At 34.4% G+C, this 21,743-nt stretch overlaps 2 protein-coding genes across 3 annotated transcripts in view; both read right to left on the bottom strand.

Moving 5' to 3' along the window:
- Positions 1 to 2,909, bottom strand: part of Cnot4 (CCR4-NOT transcription complex subunit 4) — a 51,483-nt gene extending 48,574 nt beyond the window's left edge. For both annotated transcript variants that reach the window (XM_071596074.1, XM_071596076.1), the window contains exons 1-2: positions 2,825 to 2,909; positions 1,554 to 1,693 (exon numbers count right to left, since the gene is read on the bottom strand). In XM_071596074.1, coding sequence (XP_071452175.1) covers positions 1,554 to 1,661 — 108 coding nt within the window. In that variant the 5' untranslated portion in view covers positions 1,662 to 1,693; positions 2,825 to 2,909. The remainder of the gene's footprint in view (positions 1 to 1,553; positions 1,694 to 2,824) is intronic.
- A 6,123-nt stretch (positions 2,910 to 9,032) lies between these two features.
- LOC139697378 (uncharacterized) lies at positions 9,033 to 21,249 on the bottom strand. Its single transcript, XM_071596057.1, has 6 exons — positions 21,223 to 21,249; positions 20,967 to 21,069; positions 18,922 to 19,112; positions 15,677 to 15,885; positions 15,431 to 15,561; positions 9,033 to 10,420 (listed from the first exon to the last, which is right to left on the bottom strand). Exons 1-6 carry the CDS (start codon positions 21,247 to 21,249, stop codon positions 9,033 to 9,035), a joined length of 2,049 nt encoding a protein of 682 aa, XP_071452158.1.
- Positions 21,250 to 21,743: the final 494 nt, after the last annotated feature.

The raw sequence follows: 21,743 nt of genomic DNA, 5'->3' as shown, positions 1-21,743 counted from the left end.
TTCACAAAAATACACTATTGACTTCAATCCCAATTTAGTTCCTAATAATAAAACAATATGATCCCATTAAAAAAATTTCAATTTTATGCTTTTCTCTGTTCTTAGTTTTCCTTCCCTATACACAGCTCTGACAAATCTGAGATTGCACACACTACAAAAGTGATATTCGACTTTTATCTCTGTACAACCAAGTTAGCTATAGGAATATATACCTTTTGAAACTTAACATATCAAAGTCCTTGTTTCAGGGCCTTTTTGCAATATGATGAGAGGAATTAATCACCTCACTGAGTAAATATGAAGAACTGGGGCGATGAAAGGAAATGTGAGAAGAGGAAGGAGATGTAATGGTTGTGAACATGCAAGATTGTTTTTTAACCATGGGTCATAACCACTACTGATAATTAATAAAAGTAGTTTCTTGGCAACATATCATTCTAAAAAGCTTGCTACTTTTGAGACAAGTACATAGGGCAAATTAAGAAGGACGTAAAACAGGGAACCTATCAGAGAGTGAGGAAAGTAAAACTAGGTAGGGAAGAATGGAGGGCTGCAGTAAACTAATCTTAGGATTGAAATACTGATGAAGATGATGATGCTACTATTGATCGACAAACAAACTGCATCAATGTCTATAAATCTGAAAGGATTTCATTTAAGTGTCAGCCATAGAACATTGGATCATTCTAACACTTTGCTCAAAACTTAATGTCGCCATTTATCTGATAAGAGTTGAATATATTTCAGAAAAGTGATAGGGACCCACACCTTTTACATTCAAGCTAATATTGTACCATCAGACACAATCCCAATATCTGAATTATCCAGTATTAAGTGATTTCTAAATTCATAATGGTTTCCTTTTTAACGTTCACAAATTGATTATTAGAAACTGCAAACCCAATGATATTCTCTTAATTTGGTAATTATCCATTAGGGAAAGTTATCCCTACAATTTATTTTAAATTAGCTCATTGCCCTTGTCCAATATAAAAAAACATATTCATTTGACAATTTCCAGGATAATATGAAGATACATTGTGCAATGCAACCACAACGAGCATTTTGAAAATGCAAAGCCATTGTCTCTTAAAATTCTATTCGCAAAAAATAATAACACTCATACTTTTTGATAAATACAAAGGTAATTATCATTAATTTAATCTTGAAATCCTTAGGTTAAAGGGCAAATAAGTTTCATTTTACATGTGATTAATGAAAATTGTGCATATAAAGCCCTCGAAAAAGTCTTCACAATTTAAACTGATATACTGAGGTTACCCACACTTTTAACTTTTGAGAAACACTAAAATGAAACTGCTTAACAGAAAGATCCGATACACTGAAATATCAAGAAAAATACCTGATGTGGAATAGTCAACGATGATGCATTTTGTATTGCCAAATATATATGGGCACTTGGAAATAAAATTTTAACATGGAGCATTGTGGTGATAAATAATCATGTGATGTCTCACCCTTGCCTGAATAGGCAAAGAGAAATTATGCATCCAGAGTAGCCAGCGTCTTTGAAAATAATGTTTGCCACTTACTTGATATCCACACGTGCAAGGGAAGAAGTTGAGATCGTCCACCTCAAGTGGTTCCATACATAGGGGGCATTCCACTTGCTCATCTCCACTTTGGTTGAGAACTGACATGATTCTTTCCTACTCGGGTAAATACAGCTCAACTGTCAACAAAAAGTATACGACAGACTAGAATTACCTATATTGAAAACAAAAATAACATATATCCTGAATTAAATTTCAATAACTAATGATTATAAGAGAGAATCGAATATTCTGACGGTTTACTAAGAACATCGGTTTGACACATATGACCTCGTTCAACGATTTTCTACAAAAACGACCATTCAAGTATATATTGAAGGGTAATATCACGTACAAGTCATATTTTTATTACTTGTTCGGTGTGAAATACTAAATGAAACCTACGAAGAAAATCTGTTCGACATTGGAAAGGATGACAACGAACGAATCCAGTTGACACTACGGAAATAAACGAATATGCTATTCTACTAATCACGGTCTTAACAGATTCCAGCTCTAACATTTCATTACCAACGCAGTCCAAAATACACACAGCTGCAACATCAAAGATACGAATAATTCCGAAGTTAAAATAATTTTTAAAAGTTTTAAATGTTTACGTCAAACTACCAAACGTACATTTTAATTAAGACTACATGAATCACGGAGCTCAATTCTGCTGTCAAAGTATATACAAAATAGTTTAATTCTTCCTAAGACGAATGCAAAACAAGGGCAAAATATATAAACTGAAATCCTCTATTTCCTATTTAAGGCTTCACATTACGTAAATCATTCTTGTTTATACCCTAAAAACAAAGATACATACGCCTGATAGTTTATAAAAACTTCACAACAGTACTGTCACGATTAATACTAAAAAAACAGGACTTATAACACGAAGAAATAAATTGGAACGTTTCTCGCCAGGTTGTCAAACTGCCATGTTGGTAGTTTTAATCAGATCCATAACGAATACTTCCGTCTTGCGCCGCCGCCCATTATTTCTCACTAATAATATAAAGTTATCTAACACCCGAGATAAATACTAACTAAGCATAAAAAATCACTCAATACTCATAAGTCTCACTTTTGAACGTCCTGGCAAGAAAACCAAGGATTTTTAACTGCTCGGCTAGGTCTCAATTAAGTGAAAACACATCAACAATTCATAACTAGAGCAATGGATAAAATGCGTGTACTGCACCTTACACATTTAATATCTAAATATTTCAATAGGGAGTATACACTACTTCAGAGTGTTTACTTACGTTACACTTTCTATCAGAATCTCTATTAGGAAATTTATGGTTGATGAAATCAGGTTATTTGCGCAGCTGTTCGGCGCAAAACTCCCGGATGTACAAGCAGAACAGCATCGAATGCATTTTGACAACTGAATAACTAAAGAAGCGCAAAATTTGTATTTGACGGAAAGTTTAAGATTGTGAATACTTTAAGAACATTGGATTGTTTCATTTAACTATGAGGGCTACGAAGATAATGTGTCATCAATATGTAAATGAACTGGCAAACATATACATTCTTTGGTCACTTTTATGTAAAATTTTCATTTTGAATTATAGAAACTGTGACCGATTCTTCATTATCTGATTATGTCTCATGTTTATTGAATTGTAAATTGTCCATGTTTTCGTCGATTTGCCGTATAGCGAGCAATGATGCATTTCGGATGGTGAAATCTGAACTATCACGGTCGGTTGTACCTAAAATGGAGTCGCGATGTCACCCCAATGTTAAGGTTTGTCTAAACAAATATTTTGTTTCTCATTTAAATTACCAAAATTATTACCCATTGACTTGAATTCTGCTAGTGGCGGAAGAGTACTGGATTCAAATTGGAATGGTGCAGAAGAGCACGGTTAACTGTAATTTTCATACGATGCTCGACCTATTCCGATATCATTATGTAAACGTCCTCTGTTATTTAGAGAGTAGAGCTCCAATTTTCAGTAATACTTGGTGTAATAATTTCTTGGGTTCTTTTTGAGGAAAAATCGCCGTAAATAATCGTGTTTTAATTTTTTACTGATTTACATATTTTATTAGAACAATCTTGACACGTTCAAATGGTTTTCCCCATTACCTTTTATTCTCACGGAAAGTATCTCGTCACGAACCTTAAAATCAACCGCCAGAGTAGCCGCGAATTACTCAAGCTTTTCCCAAAAATGTCATAATTTTTAAGTGTGAAATATATCTCATCTTTGTAGAAATATTTCATCATGCGATTCTCATGTTAATTTCAATTTGTTCTTCTGAGGAAGTATGTTTAATATTTACATTATTAAAGTAAACTTTAAATATTTATTTGCGACCTTATTGTAACTTTTTGACTTTGTAGATGGTTGCCTTGATATGCACATAATCATTTTGTTGAAAAAACATGACTGTCACCTTTTAACAGAAGTAACTTGTCTTGATGATTGAAACTCAAATAAGTGATGAATGCAGTAGAAGAATTTAAGTACACATGTCATCTTTACATAAATATTAGTTGTCAGGCTTGAGCAATATTCATACGAGCTAAATTTCTTATGTACCTACTATTCATGTGTTTTTTCATCTGTGGATGAAACAAGCATATTCCATGAGTACATTCACTTATATGATCCTTTTTATCCTAAAACATATTCAACTGATTTGGATGTCACTCATGTGAAGTCCTCTGAAGCACTTCAACATGTGGGTCAAATCCTCACCAACAAATCTCAGTAGCATTACATTTTTATTTTTTGTATGCCAAAGGCTAATTTGTATGCTTTTTGTTATTGATAGCATCTCTACAGCAGAAACAAAGGGAAAAGAGTTGACCCACTCTCCAAGAACTTGTAAATTACTCAATTCTCGCTGCTTAGCTCCTGAAGATGTTCTGATCAAAAGTCATATTCCTGAATATATAACATATTCCTGAATATATAACATATTCCTGAATTCCTCAGTAGCATGGCAAACCTGTGTTCAAGCTTTGTATTTGGCTAATCTATTGTAAGCATCACTTGTATGTGTAGCCTGGGCAAAACCATTGCATTAATTATGAAAAATATTACCCACTTCAGGAATGAAAAAAATAACAGCATATTCCCATCGCTTATTACTTAACAGATTACCAATTTTAGAGCTTCGCACAACTTGAAATGCTTACTTATATCTACATAATACCTTGCAAGGGCATGTGGCGTTAGGTCACCACCCGTAACTCTCCACAAAGCACCTCTCATAGCAGAATTAGCAATTCCACTAAAAATATCTTTTTTTAATGCTAAGCAACCTAAAATGTTTTCATTGTTTTATCTAACACTTCTTTTAATATTATTCTTGTAATCTTAGATTGTACAGCATGCGTGAAGAAGTATTTGCACCTTTATGTAGCTATAGTTCGTATTACCTTCATTATTTGAAATATTTTATATTTTTATTGCTGACTAACATTTAAGAAAACCCCAATATTTAGTTTACATGCCTCATGACGAATCGCTCCCTGCCACTAGGGCAGAGCACGATTCAGCACATGGCATCACTTAGTGATGAATGCTTACAAGTCATGGTTGAAGCATAAAATATATGAAATTAAGATGATAAAAAGCATGATATGAACACTAACTTGTGTTACTACTAAGTGGGTGTGATGGTAATGGTACTAGTTGGTGAAAGTTAAATTACTATGATAAATACTAGGGTTCCAAGCCTGTGGTCTACTGTGATCCAGCCCAACAAGCAAACGGCTTGAGTAATATTTACAATTAGGTGATTAAATGCTCTAAAAGCCCGAAAAAGGAAAATTGGTAGTTGCATAATGTTAAATGCTTGATGAACTTAGAAAAATTAATGATTTATTAAATGCCAAGGTGAAGTCTTGAATCAACCCACTGATGCTTTAGAAAGTGCTTACATATGCTGCAACATAAAAATTAGGTGAGAACTGGCTAACTGTGTTAGACATTCAGATTAATACCATTCTTTTATTATTCTTGTCTCAGTAGAAGTACCTAGGGATGAGTCATATTGCTGCTGGCTAATTGTTAAAAAATAGACTGATGTATGCCTATTCAGCAAACTAATCTGCGAATCTGTCCCTCACTCAAAATTCCTCCTGTATATATACACTTAAGTGACCAATATGGCCGACCAAATCATATTATAAGGGCAGGATAGTCCAGCAAAGATGGTTGACTAGATTGGCTGTCAAGGGGACTAACCGTTCACAGTCTGGGACAGTTTCCTTATTGTCAACATTTGTACCTATAAGTCAATAAAGTCTGATCCGCTAACAATAAACTTCTACATCGACGCAGCGAGGCTAGAATGGCTTTGTTATCCATCCACATTAAAATAATAGCAGATTCAGGCGACATGGTTAACACAATGATAAGAGAGAACACAGTGGCCAAAGCTTCGGCCTGAAACATAGGTACCATGAGAACTGAGAAAACGTTTTCTACTCTTATACCACTTAATTATTATTAATATTATTACTACATTTCTACGACTGAATGTCAGGTTCCTATTGCCAATGGCATTTTGTAAGCACATACACATTTATTGTCTGCATTATATCTGAACCAGGGATTAGAGTTGATAGAAAGAAGAATTAAAAAAATCAACTATGTAACTAAGGAGTGATGTTTCATTCCATCATACAAATGAAGAAAAAACAAAGGAAAAAAATTGAGATAGGGACAGAGAAAAGTAAGAAGTAATATTTTTTTTCAACCATTTGGTTTGATGTTTAATAAAAACGAGTGCAAGATAATGAGGGCGATGTTTTGCAGCCTGGTTCTATGATTTAACATCATCTGGGACCGTGAATGACCATTGGGAGAAATCAGTATTAGTAGTATTTAGGGGAAGCGACTGACAGCTGAGGTAATTTGCACCATAGGGGATGGACAGGAAAGGATGAAGGGTGGAGAGAAACCCGGCCTCGGCATTAGCCTGCTCTTTACGAAAGGCGCCAACGGGTCCGCAGCTTAACATCCCATCCGACGGACGGCGTACTCACTTAAAGTGCCCTCCACAAGTAGGGATCGAGATACCTCTGAAAAATATTCAACACCGCCCGGATTTGAACCCGGGCCCTCTGGGTGGGAAGCCAGTACGTTAGCCCCAGCACCATCTTGATCTTGGAAGAAATCAATTCAATTGTGCAGGAGACAGGGATTAGTCATCACCAACACTTAGTTTCAACACCACACAAGACGTAGGCGTTCATGGAAAATGCCAGATGACTAATGAAATAATCAGTTAGATTAAATCATAATTAGGCTCAGATTTAGGAACACTTTGATCAAGTCGCACAGCTTTCCAAGAGCTAATGCAGGGTGCGGAAACGTGGTCATTGAAGCAGGAGGATAGACATAGACTGGAGGCTTTTGAAATGTGGGTGCTGAGAAGAATGGAGAAGGTGAAATGGACAGAGAAGAAAACAAATGAGGAAGTACTTGATATGGTGGGCAAAGAGAGGGGTTTGTTGGGAGAAATCCTATGGAGGCAGGAAAAATGGATGAGGGGCGTATTGACCGGCAGCAGGATGTTGAAGACTGTAATTGAGGGGAGAATGTTAGGCAAATGAGGAAAGGGAAGGAACAGGATAGGGATATTAGATGGGATGAAGAAAGTACTCAGAGATGAAGAGGGACCTGATAAAGAGTAGGATGCTGGATTTTGTGTTTTGTTAGGAGTCACAAAATGTTTTATTTAGTAGCTGTGTCCATCCAAAAACCTACCTTAACCAGTAGATTACCTAATAATAATAAATAATTTTCCTTACATATATATTGAATGGTGAGGTACAAAAAGTGGAAAAAATTACGTGAGAGATTGGAATGGTACCAATGAGGGAATTAATGCTTTTTATCGGATGCAACAGATCTTGATTAAATCCTGTGTTGGTAAGTTCAGTGTCAAGGAACTCAGGAGATCTTTCCAAAAGCATAGGAAATATTTGAGTTTTGAGTATGATGTCATTCTGATGGGTCAACCCCGATGACTCCAGATGCTTTTGTGAAAAAATCTTAAATTGTTAGAGGCAGTGACACTGAAACCTTGCGACTTTTGAACTACAATGTTGTCTATGCTGAATGATTGCTAAAATGATTAGCAATTACCAAATTTAATGATTGGTGAAATAACAGTCTTGGCAGAGCAAAATTGCAGGGAAGAATAAAATTTTAGGAACTTATTTGAGGTAAATAACTTGTACTTTTTAAATTAATTTTATTTTGCCTTGAATGAGCCATCATTAAGTTTTACTGAAGCCAAAATATGTGAAATAATGTCCATTGAAAGAATGGAATAGTTATGCCTTTCAAATAGGATACCTTGTACTATATCATGCTGACCACTGTAGAAAAGTTTTAGGAGCACTTCATTTAAGGAATGGGAGCTGTTAAAAAACACAACCAATTTAAATTTTGCAACAATAAAGTAAATTATCATTCATATCCAGAATATTTACTTACCTGGAACAGCTGGAAATATCTTGGAATTGTGTATGAGTACAGCAACATTTTGTCAGTTGATCAGAAAATCAGCTGTTCACTAACCTTGTGTTCACCACATGCACACTCCTCATAACATAAACTTTTCTCAATAGTTTTATCTCACAAGTTTTACGGTTATGACAATATTATTTCCCGTTAGAACTTAAGGCTATGCTGATTAAAAGGCAATATTTATTATAGTTTTATGAGCTTTTGTACATCATTAATCGTAAGAAAAACAACCTGGAAAATTCACAAATTTTAGTATGAAAAAGCCCTGGAAATTTGTCCATAGATTCATATGCCCATTGTGATATCCATCTTGAGTGAAATAGTTACTGTTGAAGTTAATCAGTGTAAATTCTAGCAAACGCTGTGAACTATCAGTAACTCTTGTCAACTCATCATTTTATTGATTCAAATCATGTCTAAATGGCGATAAATTTTGTTTCTTTGCATGGAGGTGCAATGGATCAAACTGCTGCTTCAAAAGAAATTCTGCTTCTTCTGTGCATTGCATAAAATCTTGGGATTTCCCTTTTTAATCAGTGATTGAAAAAAATGGGTCAATGTTGTCAAATGTTTTTATCATTCTGCATCTACTGTGTTTAGTGGCTTCATCAAGATTTGCACTGAGGTTATTGCTTACCCTTAGGGAAACTCTTACTTCATCTATTTGAAATGTAATTTATTTCCAATGCAGCAGATACAAATGCATATACAAACAATGTCAATGATATTTTCAATAATTCAACAAATTTGAAAATAGCAAGTTTCTTGATGGCTGTTAACTTAAAAACTACCTTCAAAGTAAACAATTACAAAAGTAACATCAGCTTCAGCTGTATTATTACTGCACATTACATTTATATTTAAAAGTATTATAAAATTAAAAGATCCCTTGTGGTGTTACTTTAAGACAAAAACGAAAACTTTTCTGCATAAAAATTATCAATATATCTTTCATAGAGAAACATTAATTATGAGAATTTTTGCCCACAGCTTTGAGTGACTTGAGAGGGAAACGTTTGAAGCCACTATGGTGGGGCAAGGATATCACCTCTTGGTCTAAATGCTCAGATTTACTCATTACTGAATTATCAAATGAAAATGTTTTTGAGGAGCTTTCTTCATCATTCACAATTTGGTCTTTCTTGATATCTAATTCAGACCTATCATTTATAAATGATTGACCTGGTGTACTATTATAATTTGAAAGCTCTTTGATTTTCACAATTTGCATTCCTTTTGTATTCCCTTCTTCACTTGTTTTGAAATCCTGAAGAGTGGTGTCCATTTGAGTCATAGGTGGCACATTTGAATTATTATGCCTTTTGATTTCATTAAATACATTCAGAGCCAATTTGGTGACCTTTTCCATTTCTTGCTTAGAATATACCTTTGCTTTTCCTCCAGTCTCTTTAATGATTGGGACCTTAAGTTGAAGAACCTTTAAAGGTACTGAAGTGGATTGCTCCGCTGGACATTCACCAGCAAGTTTAGCCAAGGAGCCACTTTTCAACTTATCTTTATTTTGTTTGAATGAGTTTAAAATTTTTTTTGTGAGACTTTGGGATGGATTAATTTCCTTTATTTCTATTACGTTATCGTTATTTTCTGAGAGTTTTCCTGCATGAAGACCCACTGTAGAGTTTTTATTTAATGACTGATCCTGTTTAATGGGTAACATGGTATTCCTTTTTGCCAGTAGGCTTTTGTCATCACTTGGGTCCATGGTTTTCCTTACCAAATCAATTAACAATCCTGGTTCATTTTTATCCAAATAGGAGTCTAAGTCCTCTTTTTTAATCTTAATTTTGTAAGAATTCAGTCCTGTGCCATTTTGTTTTTCACATGGATGTTTTACTTCATCTTGACCATCTGTAGAATCTTTAGCTTTGATTAAAATTGGCTCATCAATTTGAAGACTATTGCTTGAAGATAAATTATGTTTTAGTTTTTTTTCCCCTATTCTCAAAGAATCCTTTTTAGTTGAAATTTTCATGGTCCTGGAATTTCTTTTGGCTGATGGGGATACTATATTTTCATCAGTTACACTCTTGCTATTAGGATTTGGTGTCTTTTGAGTGACTTCTTTTTGGAGGGCAGCATATCCATGCCATATTGTCTCTTCTACCAATGGCTCATCAGACTCATTGTCATCATCAGAATCTTCATCTGCCCAGAGTGATATGTCCCACTTCATTTCTTCCTCAATCAAATTGCTACTTCCTAATAATGCCATTTCCTCCATTTCCTCAACAATTTCTCTGCGAAATTTGTTATCTTTCTCCATCATCAACTTTCCAGCTTGTGACTTTGCTTTCCTAGAAAGTGATTTTCTCGCTGGAAGTGATTCCTGCCCTGCAGAAGAGAGTGGGAAAATATTATTTTAACTGATGGCAGTGGATGTGGTGGCAGAATATTAAGTCAACCAGCAACACAGCATATCTAGAATAAGATGAGGTACTAATTTTTGAACATGTTTACTATTCAAAATGTAATCCACTTGAGTGGTTTTTACTGATATTTCCAAAAAGCGCTAGAGAAAACTGCTATGTTTGCAGTGGGCTTGTCCAACTTAGGCTTTCATAGTGTTGGTCTGAAAGATAGTCAATTTGCCATGGAGGAAGGTGATGCTGAAGAGATTTACTGCCCAGATAAAGTGAAAAATGAGGGAGTATAAGTTAAATAGATATCCCAGCATTAGATAGAAAACTATGGAAAGGTGAAGTCAATCAATGTAAGGATTGAGTTGTTGATTGGCAATTTACTTTTGACACCAGTAGTATTAGGTAATCGACCATTTTACTTTTGGAATGATCATCAAAAATTATTTTTCAAATTGTGCTTAGCTTGGGGTCATAGAATTTGTCTTGATGTCTCAATATAATGTAGGATTTTTTTGTAAATTTTCTAGAAGGTTTTTACATTCTCCTTTGGACCCAAAATATCTTAATTTTAGGTCAGATAAAAATATCTTAATTTTAGGTCATTTTGGAAAAAAGTTGAAGTAGGTAGGATACTCTGCCTCATTTTTTGTGAAATACAATTATCATCATAGAATAGGTAAGAAATGGTGGAGCAATCGCAAACATAAGGCAACATAAGTGCAGAATATCGAGATATACAGAAAAATATCAATGTCATTCTTTCTGGGCAACCAGGCAAGCACTTTGTGGCTAAGGCTTTTTGATGCCTGTGTAGGGGGATTGGTAAAAAATGTGATTATTATTGAAAATATTGTTGGTTTATGGATTTCAATGAGATTTTTTATATATTTAAATGAGGCTTTGGTAACACCTCATTGTTTACATTTTCAAAATGATGATATTTAGGAAAAATGCTCTATAGAAATTAAACCTTGATATACATTTATTTCTATGATCAGTAATGGATATCATTCCGGAATATATTTTATGTTATCACTGTATTGTCTAAAAAGCTCAAGACTTGTTGGTCTGAATATACTTATCTAATCAAAGTTCCTAGATACTAATTGGCTGGCAACCTCCATTATTAGTTCTCTATGATTTCAATGGAGGTATGAGGTTTTGTTCTCAGACATAAATGCATTATAGGTTTATGAGGTGCCGCATTAGAGTAAATGTAAGGATTTAATTTGAATTTGAGTCACTGTTGGCCATAGTATACTTTTACCAGAAAAAAGCATTCAAGTAGGTTTGAAAGTATTCCTGATTCATTTTATTGCAAAGCATTTAGTTGGAATTAGTAAAAAAATAAGGCAAACAAAATACATTATGAGAATGGGTTGCTGGTGAATATTTAGCATTTCCCTTTCAACAGATTGAGAAATAGGAATTGAGTGAACCAGTTCAAGGGTTAATTTGGCAAAATAAAAAGAGCTGGAGTCAGCAAAAAAAGCATAAGTGGGGAAAATGAAACAACTTACCTGTTTCTCAAGAAATGAGAGTGATGCTAATTTCAAGACAATAAATGCCAAAAATGAAAATGTAATGGCATCCAATAAATGTGATGTAATGCTCGCCTTTAATAACGATGAGCTCTATAAGTTTTAAAATCAGTGAAATGAAAATATTAAGGGCCATACATATATACTTCATTATACAAATCAGCTATTGTTACATTTGACTGATAGCAATAGAGAAAGAACCTGCTTTCACAGAAGAAAATTATCTCATGGAAAACATTCAATTACATGAAATTATTCATAATCATAATGTAAAAAGGGGGGATGTGGTAGTCCATTTTGTAGAGAGCTGGTCTACTGATTGGAGGGCCTGGGTTCGATTCTGGGTGATGCCCCTGGGCATCCTCAGCTTCACTCAAGCTGGTTATTTTTTAGATAGAGATCTTCCTGGGAAACCATAGGTGGCACAGGAAAATGTACTTAGTGCTAGGTGAAGCTCTACCGTACCATCACTTAGCAATCCAACCTTCAGGTGGATAATTGTGATTGTGTGATGAATGCACAAAGCTAAAATGAAATGTATAGAAATGTATAAGGCTGTTTAAAATCATGAAAATGGCAGAGCAAGGATTGATAATACATGTAAGCATAATAATGCAACATTGTCAAAGTTTGAAAATCATTCACTTGGACTAGGATTCGAACTCGGTTAAATAATTCATTATCAAGCTTCAAAGCAATGGAACGACAAGATATAAACTCAACAGCAAATAAACGTGAGGATGGAATCATTTCTAATGAAAAAGATTGTCTACTATGACAGTTAAACAGTTGTCGAATATATTTTCACTGCTAATGCACCTTTTTGCTTCAAAAATCTACTCTTAATGTGCTATATGCTATATTAATCGCTGATATTGAATGCTGTGGGCAAACTATTTATAAAAAATAACTATGTATAGTCTATTTATGAGCATAATGATGGAAAAGATGTTGTGGATACAAAATATAGATTTGCTAAGTTCAAGTGAGATTCATCCTTTAAATTCTAATGTTTGCATTGCAATGTAGATTGGCCAAAAAGGTAGAAAAATTAGGAAAAGAGTAAATGAACCAAAAAAATGCTTGAATTAATGTGTCTTATTTTCTAATTGTACTAAGTATCAGTTGGATTGTGAAATTATGTGTGATTTTCATGTGTTGCATTTGTGGTACGAAAAACCCTACTTCAAAAATGTATGTTATTCAAACTTATTCATTCATTCATTGAATGACCATGTCTTCTCTACTCATTCCCCATTACTTATTGTTTCTTGGGCTACTTAAGTGTGAGATGAGTTACTAACCTAAAATTCAACAACTTTGACACCTGTCCTCTTTTTGGAGAATTTATCTTCCTGTACTGGCTTGCACAGATTTCATTTTCAATCTACCTTTTCATAACCTTCTCCCCTCGCCTATTAACTCTCTTCTGTGGTGTATAATATATAGGTACATGAAAGACTACATGTTGTCCCTAAATATTGATAGTCATCTGTTGAAATCATAGTTTATAATTAAATAATCTCTTTTCCAAATCCCAGTACGGCTTTCGATCTGGGAAATCTACAATTTTGGCAGTAGAGTCCATAGTTAATTATGTCATTAATGCATTTGAAGAAAAGGAATCAGTCTCAGTGACACTATGTGATCTTAGTAAGGCCTTCGACTGTGTTAATCATTCAATATTACTAACAAAGCTAGAATATTATGGTATTAAGGGAGTTGCACTGAAACTAATGAAGTCATATTTGGATGATCGCCACCAATTGGTTGAACTTGATGGCTGTCGGTCTGCAGCTCTTAAAGTAAAATGTGGTGTACCACAGGGCTCTGTGCTTGGCCCAGTACTTTTCATTATCATTATTAATGATTTGCCCTGTAATATGAAACCTAGATCTGTTTTATATGCTGATGACACTACTTTTGTGCAAAAGTGTCAACATCCAGAAGATGCAAAGTTACGATCTAGCGCTACCCAAAAACAGGCTAAGGAATGGTTTGATGTTAATCATTTACAATTAAATACTAACAAAACTCAGCATATTGTGTGCAGTCTTAAATCAAAAACAACTGATATTGAAACTGCTAAAATACTAGGAATTTATATTGATACAAAACTTAATTGGGAGACTCACATCAGTCAGACCTGTAATAAACTTAGTAAAGCTGTTTATATGTTAAGAAAGCTCAACTTTATCATTTCAAATGAGTATCGTTTAACACTTTACCATGCCTTCTTTCAATGTCATTTGAATTATGGTGTTGAGTTATGGGGTCATTCCCCTCATGTTAAACAAATTTTGCTACTGCAAAAGAGAGCTATTCGCTCTCTTGCTAATATACCACCACGTGATTCCTGCAAACCTTTTTTTATTAGGTATAGAATCATGACTGTATTTTGTTTGTATATCTTTAAGGCTCTGATTCATGTGAAAGTTAATCTAGAAACTTACCAATTAAGGTCCAACCTCCATAACTATTCCACAAGAGGTAAATCGAATCTAAATACTACTTATTGTAGATTGTCATCAACTTACAACACATTTCACAATATGAACATACGACTGTATAACTATCTGCCTACTCAGTTGAAATCAGATGGTATCCAGAGTTTCAAGAATAGGGTATATACCTGGTTACTTGCTCACCCACTTTACTCATTGGATGAATTCTTTTGTGACAATCTTCATCACATTTAAGAACTTATGTTTATATATTAAGTAATATTATGATTGACGACATTTAATATGGTTGTACCATTTTTAAAATGAATAAAGTATTATTATTATTATTATTATACCCGTTAAATTGTGGGGTAGACATATACCAAATATTTAAATTGACAGTTCATTTTACATGATGAACATTATGAAACTGATGCCAGTTTCTGGCTTCATTATGAAATGAAGCCAGACGCAATAAAATATTGTCACGAAAGATATTTGTCTTTACTTTTTTCTATTCATGCCTTATACTACACACATCAGAGGCTGGGTGAAATTCAGTAAGTAGGTGAAATATAAAGCCTTGCCATGCTTCCTGAGTTGCCTATCCTTGAATCATGCAGCTTTTTTTCATTATTCTAGGTATTCTGCACTTATGTATTATTCGTATTTTCAAGCTATTTTTAAATCACTTATGATTATATTTAATCATTTGACATAAAAAATGAGTCAGTGCACCCTCTTCTACTTACTTTCACTTTTTAGTAAATTACCTTACATTTTGAAACCAACCATGAAGTAAAACCTAGAGTCAGAGAAAAATAAAAAAAATCCTTGCATTCTATTGATATAAAGACAACTTTTCTGACCTCAAGTTCAGCACAATCTGAAAAATTTTTAGAACGTTACCCCTGTTGTGCAGTTTATTGTTAAACTTTATCAATTGTGTGCATTTAAGTTGAGAACAAGAAGTATGAGAAATGGGTGAGAACTTACCTCTTTTGATATTTGAGGGCTCTTCAAAGTTTTCATCTTGTTGACCAGTTCTTGCCCCTTTCAATCTCTTTCCTCTCCACTTTTCTGGATGATGTTCAGATAAATCACTTGATTTTTCCGTAACGCTGAATCTGTAAAAATGAAAAATGGGTAATTAGTACTGACTAAGGAAAAAATTGGATGGATATAATTTTATGTGCAAAAAACATTTTTACTGTTTAAAATTGTGGACTAATGCTTCCTTACCCATCTTTATTGAATTCAGTCCATTCCAAGTATAACTTGACTAGAGCTACAGTTCGAGATTTATCCAGAATGTTTTCCATGGGATTCAAATATTTAGCCAGAGACTGCAGTTTTGTTGCCAGGAATAAGTGTTCATTTCTCGGAGAATAATTATCTAAATGCGAATGTAGTTCTGTGGGTGCAGAATCTTCTTGTTTCACATCATATCCCTGGAAAATATAAGTTAGTGGTTTGCCTTCAATATTCATTATTGCTGAATATTATCAAATGAGGTACAAAGGTTGAAAAATTATTTTACCCTTCCCTCCCAAAGTAAAGCAGCAAAATGCATATAGCATGCCTTTAATATTAAAAATAAACGATTTATCAATGAGCCAGCTAAACCTATTTATGTGCTCAAGGTAGCTTTGTCAATGAAACAAGGATCTAATTACTCCCATAATTATCACATACATGATAGCATCATCATATTCTAAAATCATGTGATAATCATACATAATAGTGATAATGAAATAATAATAATCTCTCCTGGCTTCTAAGGTTAAAGCTTTGGCATAAAGCAGGTCAGAGCTAACAGCATAGAGTTTATTAAAAATCTGGTTAGACAAAATAGTCTTCTAAGTCATAGAAATTATTTTCCAGGAAGAAGGATACCAGTCTATTTGTAAAGGGCATAGTTGGGGGATATTTCCAAAAATAGTAGGAGTTTATTATACATTTTAAATGCAGCATTAAATACACCTTGTTGATCGTCTGTCAGTCTGTAATCCTCTCTGTGCACATTACCTTTATGATGGTGTCAGAGTCATATCAACATTTATTAATCACAAAATGGGTGTTATTGAATCTGACACAAATTGCACAGTGCAATATAGCAATGGTAATGGTAGGATTTCCAAAGATTGAAATAATGGTCTACCTTGGGACCAATATTGGTGCTCATGATTATTTCCATGACAGCCCTCTTTTGAATGGAAAATGGCGTTTTTTGAATGAGGTGAATGGCACTAAAAGATGATGCAATACACTAAGTGGCTCTGCTGTGGAATACACTAAGTGGTACTTAAGTAAAATATATCATATTTAACACATCTTTCCCTGAAAATGTCTTGAAGATGATGAAGCATGAAAACACAAGTTGATATTTTTTTGTGTTGTCTCTAAGTTGTGTTTCCAATGGAGATCCTCACTTAGCCATAGACCAAAGAACTTCGTAGTCTGTGGCCTTTCAATATATGACTCCTCTAGTATTATAAGGGGACTCTGCAAAGGTGGGGATTTCTTTGTGTGAAATTGAAGGTATGATGTTTTCTTTAGCAATAAATTATTAGAAGAGCATGTGTTCACCTCCCTCCCATGGACTACAACCTTAATGTGGTGGAAGGGCTTATGCGTTCCGATGACCCCTGGAGCCCTGCTGGTGAGAGTAATGATAAATGCTCCTGGTAGGGTCACCCAAGGTTAGGAGCCAGACAATAGGTAGTCCACATAGCGACTGTTCCTCAGTGAGGTGACTGCAAAGGCATCTGACCCCAGTGGAGCGGCCAGTGAGTGATGGTGTCACGTTAAAAACACTATTGAGGAAGGCAACAGGAAACCACCTCAATTATCATTCCCAAGATTAATTTGACGGACACTACAGAGAATATTAGTCATGGCAACTACGGGGCTTGGCCCAATCGGCTGTGTGTGGTGCCCGGCAGCGGGGGAGGCAAGGCTTCCGCGGTCGTCATCCCATGAAACCCTTGGAGGGGAAAACCGACAGCAGCAGAACAGAAGATGCAGAAGAACACCAATTTAGTCAGAATAGGAACTGGGAATGTAAGGACAATGTTGAGGATAGGAAAATTAGAGAATACATTAAGCGAGAGATGGAAAGGGGAAGTATAGATATTTTAGGTCTGTGCAAGGAGATGGAAGGATAGCGAGGATTACTGGAGTGATAATTATAGAATAATATACAGCGGTGGGGACAAGAGCCAACGAGGGGTTGCCATAGTATTAAATGAACAGGTAGGAAGAAGCATAGTCAACATAGAGCAAGTAACGGAGAGATTATTACTAGCAGAGATAAAAGCAGAACCGACGAACTTGGGATCTCTGTGTTTGGTCAGTTGAATGTGTAAGATCAGTCACAGAGTTATCTGTTCTTCCTTGCCTGTGTGCTTAACTAAGGACGGGATGAAGGGAGGAAGGAAGTACTCAGAGATGAAGAGGGACCTGATCTAGACTAGGTTGCTGGATTGTGTTTTGTTAGGAGTCACAAAATATTTATTTTGTAGTTGTGTCCATCGAAAAACCTACCTTAAACAGTAGATTACCTAATAATAATAATGTGTTCACCTGAGGTTCTGATGCACGCATCATAGACTGATTGATTCTCAGGTTGGGAATTTAATAGACATGATGTGCCATTCCCATAGGCTCACTCTTTGAAAACATAAAATTGGAGATCATCTATTAAAATTATAAACAGTAGTTATGACATGCATGGTAATTGATAAATTAAATTGCTAAGCCCTCTAACAGTCCTAACATATATGTGTAATACCAAACAAAACATCCATAGGTGAAAGTCATTATTTAAGAGTGCAACATGGGATTATATATGCAGTTAAAGTTAGAAAATATACATAGGTAAAAATAATATATTTGTTCGTAAAAAGAAACACATTTGAGCACTTTCAAATTATAATTGCTTTCAGTTGAAAATCACTCATACTGCTCGCACATGAAACTCATATTCCTTAGTTCAGTTCAGGAGGCATCACCTCCAACTTTGCCATCCCTGAAGTACTCCATGCTTCAAGTAAAAGTGCCTACCACATTAAACAGTTGTAATTGTTAAATTAGTTTATATGTGTTCCCACTCCTTTATTAGCCCTAATCTTCTCTATCCTTTCTATGCTTGAAATTATCTTTGCCATGCAGTCCCATTAATTACCCTCTCCAGGCATCTTTTTGACTCACTTGGATTTGTTTGTCATACTTAAGTCCTAAGGTTTATTTCTTTTCACTTCCCATTCCTTCTCCTAACACACTGCTTAGTACTTTGTCCCATGCCCCTACTCGTCTTCCAATTCATATTTCATGCTTTAAATTTCATGCCCGATTTGAAAATGACTTTCTAAGTGGTTGAAATATGAGTAAATGAATAAAATGGCTTTGCATAGAGTTTACAAATTTATTCTTTCTTTGTTTAAGGATAAAAAAATTACACAATGATGCCGAGAAGTATTACATACCTGATTAAATGGTTCTTCATTTGCTTTGAACTCTTCATCCACTTCTTGCTGACCCAGCTTCTTTTCTGTCTCCACGAGCTCTTCATCTAAGAATGGTGAACAAACAGTTGCCACCAGTGCATTCAATTTTCCCACATTCTCAGCCACCACTGAAAATCTTTTATCTAGATGATGATCGCTATTGCCAATATCTAGATTAGTTGAGAAATGACATTAGTTGATAATATTAAAGTCGAATACCATTAGTGCTCTCAAAATATTTTGTGCGATTATTATTGAAGCTAGTGAAATATAACCATGCAATTGTGTTTCAGTGTGAAATATTTTATGTGCCATTAATAATTTACAACTTTGAAAAAAATGTAATATTTATATTTTCATGGAAAATGGATGGGAAATCATAGATACTAATTGCAAAACTAATGTTGTTGCATCAATAATGGAGATAAAAAAGAAAGTTTGTAATACCATTAATCAACCTTTAAAGATATGTAATTGAATATTATTAATAAGTTAATTAGTCTATATATACTTGTTCATTTTTTTAGCATGCTCAATTACTAAAGCAGGAGTTATATTTTTTCAGAGGATAGCATGTATTTATTGATATCTTTGTATCACATTAACAAATCTCTGCACATTATGTTGCTTGTTATCCAAAGGCCGCATTATAACGCGTAGCATAACTTCCAAAGATGAATATTGAAATAAACCCATTTTCACTAATGTATACATATCTCCTAAATGACTAATACATGCTTTTAAAGAAGATGATTTCAGTTCTGAGGTTTTTGGAACATGTTGTGAGTGCTTGATGATTAGTTAGTTACCTAAATTTTCTCTCCGTTCTCTTTTCTTGATCATAGTGGCTAGAGTGCAATACTGCAATTTATGATTATTAAATCATGGCTAGTTACTTTTTTTTCACTCCTGCTGAGTTAATGGTTCAGTTCTGTGTTGTTCATTGGGAAGATATTTTACATTTTCTGTTGTTCTGAGGTTTCAAGAAATAGGAATCTACCTCTTTAACTTTATTTACAAATTATATAATAAGTTAACTTCAATTAACTTTCTAAGTAGTCTTTTTGTTAATTTTTCTTGTGTTAAGGGATAACCCTTGTAGAAGCATAACCTAAACTTTGGAATGAGGATGCTGGTGAGACTACATATTTTCTAAATTCCTTCATCAAATTGTTGGTAACTGGATGAGAGAAAAGGCTCAATTTTTGCTCTTCATCTCCTTTTATACTCCACTGTTCCATGTAAGAGATATGTTTTCCAGGTAAAATCCTAGTTGTAATAGGTAAAATAACTTGACAGTCTGCATAGCCTAATTCATCTGGCTACCGAGTTGTTAAATATTTATGTATTATCAAAGGGCTACTTGTGTTCTCTTTTACTACAATTTCAATCCTAAATCTAAATCAGAAGTTTAATCCTGGATGTTGGGGTATGTCTAAGTTTTTTAGAACATTTTTTATGTGAGCATTGCAGCATTTCTTTTATAAAAATCCTTTTAGATGAGAATTATTATATTGCTCATGTCACCTGGAAAAGAATGATACTTTCAGCCTTAGTTTTCATGATGTCCACAGGCTGCTAAACATTTTCCCAGCTAGTAATATATGAAGCTTTCTGCTTATGTTATAATTTAATCTTCATATCCTGACAATGGTTTTTCTCTCATCTGTTTTTTTTATTTGAATCTCACTGTAATTTAAATATCTCTCACTATCTCTCTTTTCAAAAATGTTGTGTAATCTAACACAACAAGTTTAACACATTTTATACCCTTAACCCCAGCTATGTGTTCATAAATTTCCATGCTAATTGTTTTTTACATTCTCATCTTAGCATTAGTTGTATTGCCTACTGTTGTATCACCTGAATATGCTCTTTTGGAATGAAGAAATTTTATGATACCTAAATAATCAAATGTAATTACTTAAAATTATCATTGACAGAAAGTATTGCCATTAATTATCAAGCTATATTTCTATTCATATATGTTAGAAGACAATGAATTTTCGAATCCTTATGCGTACCTGTATCATCTTTTGGTTTTTCCTCTTGATTTTTTCCCCCCTTTTGTAAATTGTGCTCTCCCTTTGACTCATTGGATGTCTCACTCACTTGAAAGGGTTTCTCCTGTAAAAACAAGTATTAAATTGTGATAAATTTGATTTATGTTCCATAGGCATTGTTAGGACACATTGTGATGTGTGGTAGTAAAATATGATAAATCATTGTACAGTCATGCATGTACCTTTACATTTAGGTCAACCTTTGTGTTGTCTCTACTGTATATTCGTAAATCTCCAAAGCCATCCCGTAGGAAAATTGGAATGTAAAAATACTGAATGCCTTTATTATCTTCTCCGAGCCTTTCCTCTTCACGACCACCATTAGGAGTTGATATTAAAGCTGTTTGGATCCTTTTGCTGACATGCTGTTGAAATGGAATGTGTGATAGCATTCATTTTATACTGTTCTATATTTATGTATACATCTACCTAAAATACTGGAATTGCACTGAGTAAAAGTCATTCACCTTGACTGGGATTCAAACCAGAGTCCCTCTATCTCTGGTCAAGAGCTTTAACCAGTTAAGTTACTGAGGCTTCCCCTTACACAGTGAATTTCTAGAGGATGCCTTGGTAGCTTAATTGTTTAAAGCAGTCAGCTGGAAATTGAGGGAGCAGGGTTGGAATCCCAATCAAGGTGAATGTTTTTTATGCAGTGAAATTCCTGCATTTAATGAAATTTAGGGAATTACAATTCAAAGAGAAGTGTCTCAAGCCAAGGTAAAAATTTTCCTGATT

This window comes from Hetaerina americana, unplaced genomic scaffold (genome assembly GCF_022747635.1).
Source record: "Hetaerina americana unplaced genomic scaffold, ioHetAmer1.1.p SCAF_74, whole genome shotgun sequence".
Taxonomy (NCBI): domain Eukaryota; kingdom Metazoa; phylum Arthropoda; class Insecta; order Odonata; family Calopterygidae; genus Hetaerina; species Hetaerina americana.
The sequence above is the reverse complement of the archived record's forward strand: the minus strand, read 5'-3'. Positions and strand labels throughout refer to the sequence as shown.